Source organism: Sorex araneus, chromosome 2 (assembly GCF_027595985.1).
Source record: "Sorex araneus isolate mSorAra2 chromosome 2, mSorAra2.pri, whole genome shotgun sequence".
Classification (NCBI taxonomy): domain Eukaryota; kingdom Metazoa; phylum Chordata; class Mammalia; order Eulipotyphla; family Soricidae; genus Sorex; species Sorex araneus.
This window is the reverse complement of record NC_073303.1, coordinates 202,006,793-202,025,472: the sequence shown is the minus strand read 5'-3', so window position 1 is coordinate 202,025,472 and position 18,680 is coordinate 202,006,793. Positions and strand designations below refer to the sequence as shown.

Below are 18,680 nucleotides of genomic sequence, written 5' to 3'. Positions count from 1 at the left end.
TAATCAAGATAAAGAGAAAATGAAGTGAAATTCACCAGTTATACAGCTGGGGGTGGGGGGCGGGGGCGGGGGGTATACTGGGGTTTTTGGTGGTGGAATATGGGCACTGGTGAAGGGATGGGTGTTTGAATATTGTATAACTGAGACATAAGCCTGAGAACTTTGTAACTTTCCACATGGTGATTCAATAAAAATAAAAAAATAAATAAAAAGGCGTTTAGGTGAGGGGCTACGGGGAGGAGCGATAGTACAGGCAGGTAAGCCGCTGGCCTTGCACGCGGCCGACCAGGGTTCGATTCCCAGCACCCTCTATGTCCCCCAATCACCACCAGGAGTGACTCCCGAGTGCAGAGCCGGGAGAGTGACCCGCTCCAAGAAGGAAAAAGGAAAGAAAGCAAGTTGGGGGTGCGAGTGCTTTAAACAGAGGCAGGGGCTGTGCGGGGAGGAGGTGCTTGATTCACTCCAGGACTACAGGCCCCGGCCAGGCGATCAGCCCGGGTGCAGTAGGAGCTGGGAGACACCCCCCCAAGGCCCCTCCAACGACCCTCCTTGCAGGAAAGGCGGGCCTGCAAGGCTGCGCGGGAGGAACCGTGAGCGCAGACGCGAGCTTGCAGCGGGGCCCCGGGGCGCCGCAAAGCCCCGCGCCTGCGCAGTGCGCTCCGCGCCTGGCCCACGCTTTTCTTCCCACGCCCGTCCCCCGCCCCGCGCCTGCGCAGTGGGCGCCGCGTCCCTCGGGCCTGCGAGGCCGGGGACCCCGGGAGGACGCCGCTCCGCGCCGACTGGGGCGCTGGACACGGGCAGCGTCGGGACCTCGCGCGCCCAGGGCTGCGGAGCCGCGCATCCCCGCCCCCACCGCGGCCCAGACCTCGGGCGGGAGCCCAGGTACCCGGGGCGTTGTGGGCGGGGTCGGCGGCTCCACGTGACGGGCGCGGGCCAATGGGCGCGCAGACCGCACTTTGCAGCTCGGCTTCAAACGAGCGGGCGTGCGGCGCGAGCGGCCGCCGGGCCCCGCCCCCCTCTCCGGCCGGGGTCTGGGGCCCCGCGAGAGTGCGGGCGGGTGGGGGCGCCGGGGGCGGGGGCGGGGCGGTGCGGCCGAGTGACGGGCGGCCGCACCTATGCGGCGCGCGTCCCGCGGCGCGGGGCGGCCCCGCAGCCAATGGGCGGGGGCGGGGGGCGGCCCGGCCGCGGGCGCCGGCGGCGGGGGGAGGGGGGAGCGCGGGGGGCGGGCTCGCCATCCGGTTCCATCCGGTTCTCGCAGCGCCCCCGCGGCGGGTCGCAGCGGCAGCTCGGGTGGCGGCGGTCCCGGCAGCGCAGCTCAGCGGAGGCGCGGGCGCCACGATGCCCAAGAGGAAGGTGAGGCCGGGCGGGCCCCGGGGGGCGGCGCGGGGCTGGGAGGGGTCGCACGCGCGCGGCCGCGGGCTTCTGGAACCTTCGCGCCCCTGCCCCCCGCCGCGGGGCGGCCGCGGGCCCTGAGATTCGAACGCGGCGGCGGGAAGCGCTGACGTCACGCGGCATTGTTCTCGGGCGGGCGGGCTGGCGGCGCGGGGGGCGCGGACCCCACGGGCCCCGCCGCCCTCGCCCACCCGCCCCGCGCTGCTTGTTCCCGCAGGTGAGCGCGGCCGAGGGGGCGGCCAAGGAGGAGGTAAGAGCCGGGCCGGGCCGGGCGGCGGGCGGGGCGCGGGGCGCACCCTGGGCTGCCTGCCTCACCGCGCCCCTTTCTCTCCCCAAAGCCCAAGAGGAGATCGGCCAGGCTGTCCGCTGTAAGTTACGCGGGGACCCCCGCCCCCCAAATAAACAGACAACCGCGCGCGGTGGGGGGCGGGGCCGGGGAGGGTGGGGGGCGTCCCGGCGCGGCCGTTCACCCCTCTCTCCTTGCAGAAACCCGCGCCTGCCAAAGTCGAGGCGAAGCCCAAAAAGGCGGCAGAGAAGGTAGGTCTGGGACAGGGCCCGGGGTCCCACACCAGATGGGGTCGCTTGCGGCGTGGGCGCGGGGCGCGGGCGCGCCTCCCCAGCACGCAAAGTTTGCGCACGGCGCGTGGCGTACGCTCCGGCTTTTTCATGGGGGGACCAGAAATGGGCCCGAATCGCGGGGCTTGCAGAGGAAGACCCGTCCTTCGTGCCTTTTCTGTTTTTTTAATGCAAGATCCCAAAGCCTCAGGCAGGGGCCCGGGGGTGGGGTGGTTCTCTGGGTCCCCAACTAGCCCCATCCCTGTGCTTAAATATCTCCTGTTGCTTGTTTGTATCAAGCACTTTGCTAGGTCTCTTTAACTTGATCCTGACAACCTCGCTGGGGCAACCGCACCTGGGGGTCGGTAATCAGGATTTTTCTCTTCCTTTTTTTTTTTTTTTGTATCCTCACAATGCAGTGTTTTGGATTGAAGGTGCCCCGGTTAGGTGTATGGGTTTTGGTTGGGGCCCACACCTGGCCGTGCACCAAGGAATCACTCATGGCGGGCTTGGGGGATAATCTGGGATTCTGGGGATCAAAATCCTCTTGGCGTGTGCAAGGCAAGCACCCTACCAATCTGGCTCTGTGTGTAAGCCAGGAAAGCAAAATGTGTAAATTACGTGGACTTTGTTTTGGGGTATAGCATTGAAGCCATTCTGCAGAGCTGGTTTTTGCTGGGGACGGGAGGGCAAAATTCATGAATTGGTCATGGCTTTATTTACCTAATTTTAAGAGGGGTTGGTTAGATAGTACAGTGGGTACTGCATCTGCATTGCATGTGCTGACCCAGGTTTCATCTCTGGCACTGCATATGGTCCTCTGAGCATCGCTGGGAGTAATTCCTGAGTGCCAGGTGTGGCCCAAAAACTACACACAAAAATAATGTATTTCCATCCAAACTATATTTTCTTTTTGACAAACTGAGTTTCCCAAAGAATAGTTGCAGTGCAGCAGCCACCGGGACAGTCCATTGTCACTCTGAGCTCCTGGGGGTGTGTTTACAGGATTGACTCTTGGCCTGAGCAGAGTGCACTGGTTGGTACTCCTGCCTCCGGGGCATCGAAAGTTGTCTCTCTCGGGGTTGGGAGGGGGTGGGGCATGCCCAGAGGTACTCAGGTACTCCTGGCTCTGCTCGGGGGAACATACGGGTGCTGGGGGTTGATGTGCCTCAGCAGTGTGCAAAGCAAGTGCCCTACCTGCTGGTGTATGTGGCGAGTGGTGCCAGGGGGTTGCTGTAGTGGATGTTCGGCCTGCCCGTCAGCAGTGGCGCCCTTCGGTCCCTCACTGTGCTCCTCACAATGCAAGTTTGGTGCTTTCTCGTCGTGAGCCCCCCCGCCCCAGTGGGGCTTATCCATTGTGAGATTTTTTTGAAACTTGTGCCCGTGTTGTTGAAGGGCGCAGGGCCGCCCGGCAGGTTGTTGCTTCTGGTGAGTGTGTGGGCCTGACGGTGGCGGGCATACCAGGGACCGGCTATGGATAGTGCCGCTTCTGTGCAGAGTTCCTTGTGGCCAGGCAGGACTGTGAGGAAGTGTGAAGTTTGGGGGTTTCTTAGGGAGGTGATGGTGTTGGGCTGTTGTTCGTGCTCACGGCAGTGTTTGGGGCCGTTCAGTGCCAGGAGGGCAGCGAGGGCTGAATAAAGGTCACGTTTACGTTTCCAATGTCCTTTCGTTCTCTTCTAGGATAAGTCTTCAGACAAAAAAGTGCAGGCGAAGGGGAAGCGGGGAGCCAAAGGGAAGCAGGCGGACGTGGCCAACCAAGAGAAGAAGGAAGACTTGCCCGCGGAGAATGGCAAGACCAAGCCCCAGGAGGTCAGCCGGGGGTGGGCGCGGGCAGCACAGGCCGTCCGCCGTGTTTCTATGCTGAGGGTACAACAAGTTTTTTGTGAATATGAAATTAATACGCTTGGACGGCATAGTATGCGGTAGGCGGGACATTTGCCTTGCACTTGCCCATGGTGGCTTGGATCCCTTACTCCATACGGTCCCCTGGGCCCTGCCGGACATGGCCCAAAAACCGAAAAAGAAAACGAACGCACTAAGAATTCCGTAATACACTCATTCCTGGGGCTGGAGCGATAGCATAGTGGGCTTGCCTTGCATGTGGCTGACCTGGGTTTGGTCCCCCGAGCACCGCCAGGAGTAATTCCTGAGTGCATGAGCCAGGAGTAGCCCCTGTGCGTTGCCGGATGTGACCCAAAAATTTAAAAAAGCAACAAAAAACTCATTCTTGTTTTAAGTTTCTAAAGGCGGAGCTTTTTTTGGGTTTTTCTTTGTTTTTTGTTTTTGCTTTTTGGGTCACACACAGCAGTACACAGTGGTTATTCCTGGCTCTGCACTCAGGAATCGTTCTTGGCAGTGCTGGGGGACCATATGGGATGCTGGGAATCGAACCTGGGTTGTCCGCATGCAAGGCAAACGCCCTCCCCGCTGTGCTATTATTGCTCCAGCCCCCAGGGTTTTTTTTTTTTTAACTAAGTGATAAAACAAGTGTATCTTGTGGGGGGGGAGGGTTGGTTCGGTTTGTTTTGTTTTGCGGGGGCACATGTAGCAGTGCTTTGGGGTTACTCCTAGCTCTGTGCTCGGGAGTCACTCCTGTCGGGCTCAGTCAAACCCGGGTCAGCCACATGGAAGGCAGATGCCCTGCCCACTGGACTCTCCAGCCTAGCAAGGCATCTTTGGGAGCTTTTGGCTTTGGGGGAACCATCGTCGCTGTCTGGGCCTGAGTGGTCCAGGTGTGTGCCTGGCTTGGGTGAAGCAGTGTCTCCTCTGGTTCGGAGGGGCTGCTGCCCGGGCCCTGCAGTGCGGCCCTTCCCTGGCCCACGTGTGGGAACTGGGCCTTCACTCCGCTCTCTCCATGCCTGGTTTTTTGTTGTTGTTGTTTGTTGGTTTTGTTTTGTTTTTTGTGTTTTGCTTTTTGGGTCATACCCAGCAGTGTGCACAGAGGTTGCTCCTGGTTCATGCACTCAGGAATTACTCCTGACCGTGCTTGGGGGACCATATGGGATGCTGGGAATCGAACCCGGGTCAGCTGCATGCAAGGCCAACACCCTATTCGCTGTGCTATCGCTCCAGCCCTCCACGCCTGCTTTTGGGCTGGGGGACAGACCCAGTGGGGTTCAGAGCCCCTCCCGGCTCAGTGCATGGAGGTCTCTCCCCATGGTGCTGTGGGTGACAGGCAGGTCTCTCTCTGGGAGCTAGCTCGCCGGCCGCTGCTCACTCCCTGTAGAGAAGAGTTGGAGGCGTCAGTTTCGATGCTCCTTGGCTCGAGGGCAGCACGGGCACGGGTTGCAGCCCCACTGGTGCTCAGTGGCACCGGAGTTCAGGCCCGAGTCAGCGCACACTGCTGTGCCCAGGGCCTCCTCGGTCTTGTTCGGTTTGGGTGTGGGTTTTGTTTTTGTTATTTTGTCTCCACCCAGCAGTGCTTAGCGCTTACCCAGGGAGCCGGGGACAGTATGGGGTACCGGGATGGAGTCTGGCTTGGCTGTGTGCAAGGCAGGTTCCCTGCCTGCTGTCCTTACTGCTCTGGTTGCAGCTTTCTGTTCTGGTTTTCTTTGGGGGCCACACTGGTGCTCAATGGTCTGCCTTCAGGAATTATTCCTGCTAGCGCACAGAGAACCAGATGGGGTCCCGAGGATTGAGCCCTGGTTAGCTGTGCATGCAGCAAACGCCCTACCTGCCGCTCACTCCCTCTGGCCCCTTTTTGTGGGTCAAATTTTAGACTTAAGTTGGAAAGATGATGATTTATTTTTACTGATGCAAAATAGATGTTACTGAAAGATTTAGGCGGGATGTGCAGAGAGAAACACTCGCGGAAGAACATGTGCTCCTCCAGAGGGGAAAGGGAGAGGCAAGGAACAAGTTTACAAGCAGTAACGGGTTTGGGAGAAAAGCAAGTCCGTGGTTAACAGTTACCTGCTCTCGGCACACTGGCTGCGGTGCCTGTAACAAGGCATGGCGCTAACCCGCCGCACAGGGACAGCTGGCTTTGAAGGCGTGTTTGCAGCCCCAGTTCTGTCCTGTGCGGCTGTGAGTGCTGAGCAGTTTCCTGAGGGACGTAGGCTCAAGTGCTGCGGCGCTTCCATTCCTGTCGACAGTCGGGCCCTCTGGCATGCTGCGAGGGCAGCACTGAGCACAGGGCCAGCCGCTGCGCAGGGACTCGCCTCACCAGCCGTCCAGAACCCGTGTCTGCTCAGGCAGGCACATCGCAGCCTTCTGACACGTGTTGCCGGATCACGCTTCCATTGCTCATTGAGCACCATCGGTGACACATGGCATCTGGCTGAGACCACGGGCAAGATTGGGAGCAGAAATGGGCAGGGCGTGGGGGCTGGAGCGATAGAACAGCGGGCAGGGCATTTGCCTTGCATGAGGCCGACCCAGGTTCCGATTCCCAGCATCACATATGGTCCCCTGAGCATCGCTGGTTGTGACCAAAAAGCAAAAAAAAAAAAGAAAGAAAGAAATGGGCAGGGCATGCCGGCAGCTGGTGTTGTGGGAGGCCAGGGGGTGTTACATTTTGTGACCAGACCATATTACAAGCAGAAACCTACACATTCGAGTTAGCCGTTTGTTCATGCTTTCCTTTCGCTTGACAGAGTCCAGCCTCTGACGCCGCTGGAGAGAAAAGCCACATCTGAGCGACGCCGGGTCCCACATGCACCAGTGCGCCCGTCTCCCTTCTTGTACAATCCAGAGGAATATTTTTATCAACTATTTTGTAAATGCAAGTTTTTTAGTAGCTCTAGAAACATTTTTAAGAAGGAGGGAATCCCGCCTCATCCCATTTTGTAAGTGTAAATGCTTTTTTTTAGAGGTGAAATCGTTTGCTGGTTGTTTATTTTTGGGTACAACCAGAGAATTGTGGGGTTATTGGGTATGGGAGTCTCTGAATGTGTGGGTGTCAACATTCCATAGGTGGAGGGCAGTTTTTATATCCTACGTCTATAAAGCACACGGAGTTGCAGTTTGGGGCCCTGGGTGTGCGTTAAAAAAAAGGTCGTCAGCATTTTCGGTTACCCTGTCCCTGTGCTGAGTTTGGTAGAAATGTTTCCTCAAGAAAACCACTCCTTGTCCCTGGCTTTCCCTGTCAGAATTTCACGAGTTCGGTGTCATATCATTGGTCTTGGTCGTCTACTTCCCGAGTCATTCTGTTCCCGTGCTGTGCAAAATAAAAGAATTTGCGTTTGTAGTGTAGATGGTGCTAAATTGTGAATTAGTAGGAATTACGATATAACAGCTGAACATTCATTTGAAGAAACTGGTACTTGATAACCAGGTCCAAAAAAAAAAATCCGTCTCCAAATTGTAAGGTGGAAAGTCAGTGGTCACTGGATACCGCGTAGAAAGGAATCACAACTCCGTTTTTCTGATCCTTGATATGTACATTAAAAATTGTGTACGAATGGAAATGTCTGTACTGATCCTCAAACCAACCAATAAAAACTTAGGAGAGAATTTCTGAAGCACGTGTGTTTCATTCTGTCTGAATTTGGGCCACACCGGACAGTGCTTGGCGATGGCGGCTGGGGGCGCCCTGTTGGGGATGGCTCGTCCCTGGCACACGTGCCCCTCTGGGTGCTGCTGGCAATGACCACTGACATGGCCGGGGCTTGGGAGCAGAAGGGAAAAGGCTGGGTTTCCTCAGGAGTCGGAGGGGAGGCGGGGCTGGGTTTTTATTTGCATATGTGGAGGGGCAGGGAATGAGGGGGTCTCATCCGGCAGTGCTCGGGCCGCTCCTGGCTCTGATGAGAGGCTTCAAGGCCGTGCTCAGGAGCCGTCGGGGAGCAGGAGTCCAGTCCTGGTCAGCCGAGTGCTACCCACAGTTCTATTGCTCCAGCCTTTGTGGGGTCTAAAGGAGGGTTTTTGGGCCGTACCCAAGATCTGACAGTGTTCAGGGAGGCTGTGCCTGGGGCCGAGGGAGGGTAGAGTGTTTGTAAAACTTCATAGGGGCCAGGGGTAAAGGCTTGCACATCTTGGGCACAGCTGTGCACACTGTGTGGCCCCTGAGCACTGGGGAGTAAATCCAGTACAGAAGAGGGGGAAAAAAAGCAAACGTGAGTCACCCTGGGCATATGGTATTTTCTGGTTTGTTTCTGGTATTGGGCCACAAGTGGCTGTCCCAGGGCGTCCTAGGGTGTGGGGAGGTGTGCGTGTGGCCACACCAAAGCCCTGCATGTCCAAGTGTGCCCTCCAGCCCTCTGCTCCCGCTCCCCTGCACACATGGCATTTTTGTTTTGTTTTAGGGCCACACCCAGCAACCCCTGGTCAGCACCTTACCCGCTGTGCCGTGGCTCCAGCCCCTTAGGGACTTCTCCTGGTGGCGCTGGGGTCACACCCCAGGTTGACCCCTTGCAAGGCAACAGCCCTACTCACTGTACTTTTGCTCCAGCAACGAATATTTTGTTAATCTTTCAATGTTTCTGGGTGTTTTTTTTTTTTTTCTTTTTGGGAGACCTGTGACTCTGCATAACAGAAGGGGGCAGGGCAGAGTTCAGCTGAAGCTGAAGCGGAGCAGCTCGGCTGAAAAAAAAAAAAAAAAAACGAGCTGGTACAGTCAGTGGGAGGGCGTTTGCCGTGCAAACAGCTGACCAGGGTTTATCCCTGACACCCCATTCAGTCCCCTGACTGGGAGGGGGTGGGGGAGAGAATCCCAACTTTGTCACAGGAAAGCCTTTTGCTGTTCATAATCCTTCCCTAATTCTACCAACACCTAGAAATTGCTCTGGGTGCTGCCTCATTTTCTCTTATTGCTAAAGAAAGAGCTCAGGATTTGCATCTCAAAAGGTTGTGATCTTTTTTATTTTTGGCTTTTTGGGTCACACCCAGTGATGCACAAGGGCTACTCCTGGCTCTGCACTGAGGAACTAACTCCTGGCAGTGCTCAGGGGACCATATGGGATGCTGGGAATCAAACCCGGGTTAGCTGCATGCAATGCAAACGCCCTCCCTGCTGTGCTATTGCTCCAGCCCCTATTTCTACACTTCACGGGTCATCTGAGTGGGTGAGCGCTCAGGCCTATCATAAATGAAAGCCCCAACTGAAAACCGTCTTCCCTGAAGGACTGGAAGAGAATGGGTGGGGTGTGAACTCCGTCCAGAGCTCCAGTACCTGGAGGTTCCTGCTGGCTGACAGTTCCATTGTACCCTGGGGGGGGGGGGGGCCGTTGGGGGGGTGCGGCCTTCTCAGCAACTCATCCTTGCTTCTAGGCTTTTCTGCCTGCCTCCCCCCCTCCCCATCCCATCCAGAATGCCCTGGATTCACTCTTAGTTGTGTTCATTGTTTAACAAGTCAATGGCCCTCAGACAGCCTCCGGATTAGTACAAAGGGGAGGGCTGGCCTTTCTGGGAGCTCCAAGCAAAGTACCAGAATCACCTCAGGCTGAGACAATATAAAACTTAAGTACTTTTTTTTTTTTTGCTTTTTGGGTCACACCTGGATGCACAGGCTCTGCACTCAGGACTTACTCCTGGCGGTGCTCAGGGGACCCTGGTCGTCGGCCGTGTGCAAGGCAAATGCCCTACCCGCTGTGCTGTCGCTCCATCCCTTTGTTATTTCTGTTTGGGCTACACCCCGGAGGTGCCCTGGGCTTACTCCTGGCTCTGTGCTCTGGATTCACTCCTGGCAGGCCTGGGGGATCCCATGGGGGCTGGGAATTGGACCCTGGTTAGCTGCGTGCAAGGGAAGTGTCCTACAGGCTGTGCTATCTCTCCAGCCCCCCCCCCCCCCCCGTTGGATTCTCACACCCCCTACTAGAGGGTCCTTGGGAGAAGGCCACTGCATGAGGTACGCAGGGGCCTGTGAAGCAGGTCCTGCCCCCGGCTGGAGCCCGGGCCTCCCTGCAGCCCAGCAGTCTGCAGTGTGGGATCCAACACCCAGACTGAACCTGTGCCCTGCTCACGACAGCTGGAAAGATCTTTCTTCACACACAGGTGAAGGGGCCAGCTGGGGCCAAAGGAGCGACCGCGAGCTCAGAGCAACAGCCCCAACTTGGACTCCCAGGAAAGCAAGTTTATATTCCAATGCCTGTTCTTGCATTTGGGGCCATGCCCGGCAGTGGCTCATGACCTCCGCCTGACTCTGTGCTCAGGGGTCACTCCTGGCAGGGCTGAGGGACCGTACGGGGTGCCGGAAATTGGACCTGGGTCAGCTGTGGGCCGCGCACGTGCCCAACCCGCGGTACCAGAGCTCCAGCCATGTGGTCCAACTTCTGTCGAAATATTTATGATGAAAATTTGAAATATGTAGACAAGTGGCAATGTTTTAGGAAGCACCCACGTACCCCCAGCTAGAGTCTACAGTTCGTATTTTCGCTCTCTTTGGTCTTGCGCCTGCGTGTCCTGTGTCCCCAAGCACGGAGCAGTTCTTCTTGCTCTTCCTTTCCTCTGTCGGTCGCACGCGTTATTGGTTCACCCCCTTCTCAGGCTTCAGACTTCAGCTTGCACATTGCTAGATGGAGCCCAGGATTTGTTTATGGGGCCATGCCCCCCCCGACATAAAATTCACATCTGATGAAATGGACCAATCTTTTTCTTTCTTTCTTTTTTAATTGAATCACCGTGAAATCTAGTTACAAGCTTTCATGTTTGAGTTTCAGTCATACACTGATCGAACACCCATCCGTCCACCAGGGCACATTCTCCACCACCAACATCCCCAGTATACACCCACCCCTTTCCCACCCTCCCCCTGCCTCTATGGCAGACAATCTCCCCCATACTCTCTCTCTCCTTTTGGGCATTATGGTTTGCAACACAGATACTGAGAGCCGTCACGTGTGGTCCTTTATCTACTCTCAGCACACATCTCCCATCCCGAGCAATCCCTCCAACCCTCACTGACTCAGTGACCCCTTCTCTATCCCAGCTGCCTTTTCCCCCAGCTCATGAGGCAGGCTGCCAACCATGGGGCAATCTTCCTGGCCCTTGTCTCTACTGTCCTTGGGTGTCAGTCTCATATTATGCTATTTTATATTGAAATGGACCAATCTTGGGTGTACTGCTGAACCGATGCCCCATCGGGGGTCAGACAGTGCAGTGGGTAGTGCGCCTGCCTGCTGAAAGGCCTTGGAGGGGACTCCTGAAAGCAAAAGCAGAGACCAACAGAAGAGTCTGGCTGGAGTGTGTTTATGGGGATACACCTGGGCGAGGGCCTGCCCAGACCCATCATCCTACAGTTGTTTTACTATCTGGGGTGGGGCATGGATTTATCATCATCATCATCATCATCATCATCATCGTCGTCGTCCCACTGATCGTCGATTTTCTCAAGCGGTCTCAGTAATGTCTTCATCCTAGCCCTGAGATTTTAGCAGCCTCTCTTTACTCATTCTTCCCAACAGTGCCACATTGGAGGCTCTTTGCCGGGAATGAGACCCATCATTGTTACTGGTTTTGGCATATGAATACGCCATGGGGAGCTTGCCAGGCTCTCCCATGCCGGCAGGAAACTCTCAGTAGCTTGCCAGGTTTTCCCAGAGGGAGAACTAGGCTATAAGATGTCTCGCTTCCAGGAACTTGGTTTTATAGTCTCTGGATCTTGGTCATTGATGGGATTACATGGCGCCAGGGGCAGTTTCTGGGTGTGACCACCTAGCTACTGGAAAATGGGGGATCTGGGCGGAAGAGGCCCAGTCTGATCTGAGCAGGCTTGGAGATCTCAGCCCCGGGTCCCGCACACCTGGGTTCCTCTGCCAGTACCTTCATGCGTGAGGTACATGCTGGTACCTTCATATACGTGCGGAGAGGGGCCTTGAGCATTGCTGTGGCTAGGGTCCGGAGGTCTTCAGCTGCCGGGGCTCTGCTTGGAGAGGGGAGGGAAAATCAACAACCCCCCCGCCCTCCCCGTCCCTTCCCCCCCCACCCGGGTCCCAGTGAAGACAGCCAGGCGGTGAGGGAGGGATGGCAGTTAGACCTTTGTCCTGGGTTCCTGGGATTCAGCAAACAAGAAATTCCCTTGGCGGGCTGAGGTTTGAGTTGCTAGGGTGTCAAGTTGTCTCTCTAGGCTGACCCAACACCTTGCCGTAGCCAAGCTGAATCAGATCTCCTGCACCCCACAGGGTCCCCCGCAGCACTGCCAGGAGTGACCCCTGAGTGCAGAGCCAGGAGTAAGTCCTGCCGAGGGTGGCCCAAAATCTAAAAACAAAAAGAATGAGCCCCATGGGTAAAGGAGAACAAACTTGGGGGAGCGTCACCCCCTGGTTTGCCACTTCCCTGAGAGAGAGAGAGAGAGAGAGAGAGAGAGCAGGCAGCCAGAGAGAGAGAGAGAATGCAGCAGCCAGAGAGGAGAGAGAGAGAGAGAGAGAGAGAGAGAGAGAGAGAGAGAGAGAGCAGGCAGGAGAGAGAGAGAGAGAAAGAGAGAATGCAGCAGCCAGAAAGAGAGCGTGGGCAGCTAGAGAGAGAGTGAGAGAGAGCGATCGGGCAGCCAGAGAGAGAGAGAGAGAGAGAGAGAGAGAGAGCGGGCAGTAAGGCACTGACCTTGCATGTAGCTGACCCAGTTTGAACTGCTGGCCCTGCCTCAGGTCCCCTGAGCACTGCGGTATGCCCCAGCCCCCAACCCTCCCTAATAGTTTAAAAAATAATAAAATCTCATCATCTTCCCCCTCCCCCCGGCACCCTCAAGCTCCATCCTGCTGCATTCTTTCTCTGTGATCCCCTAAGTCTCACCATGCTCCCCAAAGATGAGTCCAGCCTGTCCTAGAACATCAGATAAAGGGGGCCACCCTGGGAACAGGCTTTGTGCCCCGAGTTGGTTCCACTGCTGAGATATATCCGGGTCACTTGGAGGATCCGCTGCTCGTTTCTAATTGCTCCGTGTTTTTCCGAGTGAGGGAGGGCAGCGGGGCGGCTTCCATATTTTGGCTTGTGTGAATAAAACTTCAGGGAACACGGGGTGACGAGGAATCTATTTCCGAGGGCTGAGCGCGCGCTTTGCGTGTCAGGTCCCCCGGCTGGGTCCCCCGGCTCCTCGCAGGAGGAGCACAGAGGAGTCTGCGCCTTGGAACTCTCCCGTGAGATAGTGGCTGCCGGATACTTGGTACCAGGCATCTGCTCAAGGGCGAGCTCTGAGGGGGACCCCGAGAGAGGACGGGGCCTTTAGTAACAAACTTGGGGCGGGAGCAGGGGAGAGGTTAAGAGGGGCGTTGCGGGATGGACAGGGCTGTGCGGGAACAGGCTGTGCCTCTGATAGGACCGGTGGCTTTATTTATTTATTTATTTTTTGCTTTTTGGGTCACACCCGGCGATGCTCAGGGGTTACTCCTGGCTCTGCACTCAGGAATCACCCCTGGCGGTGCTCAGGGGACCATATGGGATGCTGGGATTTGAACCCGGGTCGGCCGCGTGCAAGGCAAACGCCCTACCCGCTGTGCTATCGCTCCAGCCCCCCCCCGGTGGCTTTATTTTTTATTTTATTTTATTCTGCTTTTTGGGTCACACCCGGCAATGCACAGGGGTTACTCCTGGCTCTGCACTCAGGAATTACCCCTGGCGGTGCTCAAGGGACCCTATGGGATGCTGGGAATCGAACTTCGGTCGGCCGAGTGCAAGGCAAACGCCCTCCCCGCTGTGCTATCACTCCAGACCGGTGGCTTTACTACTTCCCAGGAATTCCATTGCCACGGGCCCTGCCCCGTCTAGCTGCCTGCCTACCTTCAGGTAGTCATTTATTTGCTTTTGGCTTGGGGGCCACACGTGACAGTGTTCAGGGTTTACCCTGGCTTTGCACTCCGGGATCACCCTCGGTGAGGCTCAGTGGCCTATATGGGACGCCAGGGATTAGACCCAGCTCGGACCTGTGCAAGGCAAGGCCCTGCCTGCTGTGCCGTCACTCTGGCCCCGGAGAGATCAGTGTTAAACCCAGAGACTCGTCCTTTCATCCTCAGGAAAATGTCCCTTAGAATTCTGTGTACCACGGTAGCTGGAGCGATAGCACAGCGGGGAGGGCGTTTGCCTTGCACTCGGCCTACCCGGGTTTGATCCCCAGCATTCCATAGGGTCCCCCGAGCACCGCCAGGAGTGATTCCTGAGTGCAGAGCCAGGACTAAGTCCTGAGCATCGCCGGGTGTGACCCAAAAAGGAAAAAAAAAAAAAAGAATCCTGTGTTCTTTTCTCAGACATAAATCAGGACATCAGGACCAACACAGCATCCGAGGAACGCAAAATTTGTGGGTGAACTCTTGGTCCGAGGACTGTTCTGTTCTTGGTTGGCTGCTGCCCTATCCCGGGAGGTGGCCAGCTGTGGGCGGGGGCTGTGTCTCTTTCAAAGGCACTGGGGCCTGAAGAGCCAGGGAGGGTGGGGGGGGGGCGGGGGCGGAAAGGGGGGGAGGGAATTTGATAAGAGTCAGCTCTTTGCCTATGGAAAGTTCCTGAAAAGCACAGCATGGAATCTCCCACCTTGGATGGGTTTGGGGCAGGCTTGGCCTCCCCCTCCCCCATTTACCCTTCCCAGCAGCCAGAACAGGAGCAACAGCAAAAGCGGTGAGGAAAGAATGGCTTCCTCAGTGGCCCGGTCAACGCAACGGAAACATCGGCCACAGTGACTCCCCGTCACCCGGGGGAGGGCGCCCAAGAATCCAGGACTTGAGTGAAAAAATACTGACAAACGTTTGGTGGGTTTCCCTGTGACTGCATCCCCCCAGGTGTCCCTGTGATTTTTGTTTGTTTGTTTGTTTGTAGGCCACACCCCCAAACCTGGATGTGGTTGTATAATTACGTATAACAATGTCATTTTTTGGGGGGGGTCATACCCCTGCAGCGTTCAGGGGTTACTCCTGGCTCTGTGCTCAGGAATCACTCCTGGCGGTGCTGGGGGTTAGACTCCAGTTGGCCTGCATGAGGCAAATGCCCCACCAGCTGTCCTACCTCGCTGGCCCAAAACAATGTCCTTATTTTTATTTGTTTTGCTGGTTATTTTTTTCGGGGGGGGGGATCACACCCAGTGATGAACAGGGGTTATTCCTGGCTCTGTAGTCAGGAATTACTCCTGGTGGTGCTGGGGTTTTATATGGGATGCTGGGAATCAAGCCCGGGTTGGCCGCGTGCAAGGCAAACGCTCTACCCGCTGTACTATAGCTCCAGCCCCTAATTTTTTTCTTTTTTTTCTTTTTGGGTCACACCCAGCGATGCTCAGGGCTTACTCCTGGCTCATGCACTCAGGAATTACTCCTGGTGGTCCCCTGAGCACGGCCCGAGGTAATTCCTGAGTGCAGAGCCAGGAGTAACCCCTGTGCATCACCAGGTGTAACCCAACAAGCAAACAAACAAACAAACAAACAAAATACAACAGTATATAAATGAAGGGAAAATTAAATTGGCAAGATGTTGATCATTGGGAAACTACATGAAAGATTCTATCAGTTTAGGGGTGGGAGCTATAGTACAGCGGGGAGGATGTTTACCTTGCATGTAGCTGACCCTGGTTTGATCCCCAGCATCCCATATGGTCCCCTGAGTACTGCCTGGAGTAATTCCTGAATGAAGAGCCAGGAGGACACCCTGAGCACTGTCAAGTGTGACCCCAAAAACAGGGGAAAAAAAGACTATCAAGCTTAGCTTGTACCATTCTCTAGTTTTTCTAAATGCTTGAGAACATTCATAATGAAAATCTGAGGGTAGAGGACAGAGAGATACTCCAGCACGTCAGATGCTTGCCTTGTGCACGGCCGCCCTGGTCCATCCAGGCATCCCCTACGGTTCCTTGAGCTATTCCTGAGTGATTCCTGAGTGCAGAGCCAGGCGTATACCCTGAGCATCGCTGGGTTATTCTGGGTGTGGCCCAAATCAAAACATAATAGGGTCCTGAGAGATAGTACAGAGGTAAGGGGCTTTGCACGGGGCCACCCTGGGTTCGTTCCCCAATTTCATTGTGGTACCTTATGGTCCCCTGAGCGCCGGCAGTAATGATTCCTGAGTGCAGAGCCAGGAGTATACCCTGAGCATCGCTGGGTGTGACCCCCAAGACAAACAAAAGGAAAACTGAAAATTTGAGGGTAAAAAGTGAAACAACAGAGCAAGCAAACATCCCTTGGTTAATAGGCTCGTGAGCTGACGTTGCTAAACTTGGCATCGCATTTATTTGGAATCTTGAAATAAATATTTTAAAAAAATGTAGATGCTTTTGTGGAGGCACCTAAATTTAGATTACAGGGAGGGAAATATTTGCCTCTTGAAGCAGACGTTAAAAAGGTAGGATTGATTTTGGCCGGACGTGCCTTACCTACTGGCTGGAATAAAATGTTCTCACTATGCTAATCGTGTTTGGATTTTACAGTGCAGCCATTCAGAAGTTGCGTTTACTGTTTACCTAGCAGTAGCAGCTGGGAGAGAAGTTGTCATTCTTTGGGAATGAAGGCGCCAGAGGAGCCCAAATATGGAGTGATTGAGAACTAGGTAGTGTGGGTCTGTCGCGTGTCGGTCTTGGGGGAGACAGGAACGAGCTTCCCCTTCTACTCCTGGCTATGGGGCAGGGGGCAGAAGCCAGCACCAAGCATGCAGTCAGGAGCAGCCCCTGAGTACCTGGTGTAGCCCCCAAACCAAAACAAGGGGGGAAATCATCTCTATTAAATTTACATTCTTGGGATCAGAGAGACAGTACAGCGGGTCGGGCACTCGCACTGCACGTGACTGACCCAGCCAGGTTTGATCCTGGGCTTCCCAAATGAGACTCTGCCAGGAGTGTTCCCTGGCAGAGAACCAGGAATGAGCCCTGAGCATCTCTGGGTGTGGCCCAAACTCCCTCCCAAAAATAAATGAATGTATATTATTTTTTAATAACCCCGTCCCAATAAAACTCTACAGGAGAGTTATTGAGGGACACTGTTTCAAATATAAAGAATATGTATATCCAAAATAAAAAGATTTCTCGGCACTGTGTGCGTAATGAAGAGCCAGAAGTAATCCCTGTGCACTGGTGGGTGTGACCCAAAACAAAAATTACTTCTTTTCTTTCTTTATTAAGTTTTTTGGGTCTGGCGATACTTAGGGGTCACTCCTAGAGCTGCACTCAGGAATGAGTGCTGGCATTGCACAGTGGGTCATATGAGATACTGGGCATTGAACCTGGTTGGCTGCATGCAGAGCAAGTGTCCAATCCCCTGTGCTATCTCTCCAGCCCAGGAATATCTTTTCCTGCATCTAGACAAAAGGCAAAAACAATATATATATATATATATATATTTATTTATTATATATATTTTATTTTTTTGCGTTTTGGGTCACACCTGGCAATGTACAGGGGTTAGTCCTGGCTCTGCACTCAGGAATTTTGTGTTTTTTTTTTGGGGGGTCACACCCAGTGGCAATGCATAGGGGTTACTCCTGGAGTGCAGAGCTAGGAGTAACCCCTGTGCAACACCGGGTGTGACCCCTCCCCTCCAAAAAAAAACAAATTCTGGGAGGATCAGGGCTGGGCATCCACTGTGGTCCTGGAGGCAGGGTCGCCTTGGTACACACCAGCCTGGGCTCTGTGTATGGTCCCCATGCCCCGCCAGGAGAAACCTGTGAATGCAGAACCAGGAGGAGGTCCGGAGCACCATGGGAGGGGGGTGGCCCAAAGGAACAAGGAACGACAAAGAAATCTTCCAGACCCCCAACGGATGGCTTAATGTGAGGCTCAAACGTCAGAGTTCCCTAACAAGAACCACCTTCCTGTAAGAACTAAAAGGGGGGCGAGAAACAAGTTCAAAGCGGGTACAGCGCACTTGCCGTCTGCTGGCGTCCTGGCTTCCACGTGGTCCCCTGGGCACCACAGGGTGCAGGTGCTGAGGCCCCCTAGGACTGTGGGTGCTCCTGCAGGCGTTCTGGGTATCTCCGGTGCCACAGGGCCCGAGCAGCACTGATCTGAGTCACTGGTGGGCCCCGGACCTCCTGAGCTCCCCTTGGAACCTTGTTCCTTGCCACCCGTCAAGAAAATCGACAAGATTTGGGATTCTCAGCCCCATAATCCTCTTCACTCATTTCTGTCCTTTCGGGAAGTGCTCAGGTGCTTGGAGTTGCTCCGGGAGGTGCTGGGAGACCACGGGGTGCCAGGGGTCACACACCTTTTAATTGCGTTTCGGTTGGGGGCCATACCCAGTGGTGCTCAGGGGTCACTCTAGGCAGGGCTCAGGGGACCATCTGGGCTCTCGGGGGTCAGACGTGGGCTGGTTGTGTACATGGTAAGGGTCTTACCCATTGTTCTATGGCTTCAGCATCTCTCAGATGTTTTTATTTGTATTTATTTTATTTTTGGCCTTTTGGGGGTCACTCCTGGCTCTGCACTCAGGAATCATTCCTGGTGATGCTCGGGGAACCATTTGGGATATCAGGGGTAGAACCTGGGTCGGCCGCATGCAAGGCGAACTCCCTGATAGACTATTGCTCCAGTCCCCCTAAGACGTTCTTAATGACACTTGCATTACCCCTCCCCTCTCCCTTCACCCCTGCTGCCAGGACTGGAGCCCCTGCACACTCCCTGCTGTGCGGCTTACCTGGGCACTCATCAGCTCGGCTCACCAAAGCTGGCACTCCTTATGCAAACTGCAGCTGCAGTGCTCCCAGCCGGGGGCTGCATTCTTTAGCCAAGTCTCTGGCACCTGCGCTCAAGTGGTGGGTACCCCTGGCTCTGCTGTTTGCACATCCTGTCGTTGCGGTGCTCACACACCTGGAACCACTTGAAGGCCGGGCTCCTTAGCCAGGCGGCAGAGCTCCTGGGCTCCAACAACAGAGCGGCCAGGGTCTGCTCTGTGCACGCGGGACAC

General features: G+C 55.5%; 1 protein-coding gene across 1 annotated transcript; it reads left to right on the top strand.

The window, feature by feature from the left end:
• Positions 1 to 704: 704 nt before the first annotated feature.
• HMGN1 (high mobility group nucleosome binding domain 1) lies at positions 705 to 7,409 on the top strand. Its single transcript, XM_055126982.1, has 7 exons — positions 705 to 882; positions 1,259 to 1,353; positions 1,610 to 1,642; positions 1,731 to 1,760; positions 1,879 to 1,929; positions 3,628 to 3,756; positions 6,543 to 7,409. Exons 2-7 carry the CDS (start codon positions 1,339 to 1,341, stop codon positions 6,582 to 6,584), a joined length of 300 nt encoding a protein of 99 aa, XP_054982957.1. The 5' UTR covers positions 705 to 882; positions 1,259 to 1,338; the 3' UTR covers positions 6,585 to 7,409.
• The last annotated feature ends 11,271 nt before the right edge of the window (positions 7,410 to 18,680 follow it).

Coding starts and splice junctions, on each gene's coding strand:
- HMGN1 (XM_055126982.1), top strand. Junction 1,930..3,627: donor CCAAAAAGGCGGCAGAGAAG/GTAGGTCTGGGA, acceptor GTTCTCTTCTAG/GATAAGTCTTCAGACAAAAA. Junction 3,757..6,542: donor GCAAGACCAAGCCCCAGGAG/GTCAGCCGGGGG, acceptor TTCGCTTGACAG/AGTCCAGCCTCTGACGCCGC.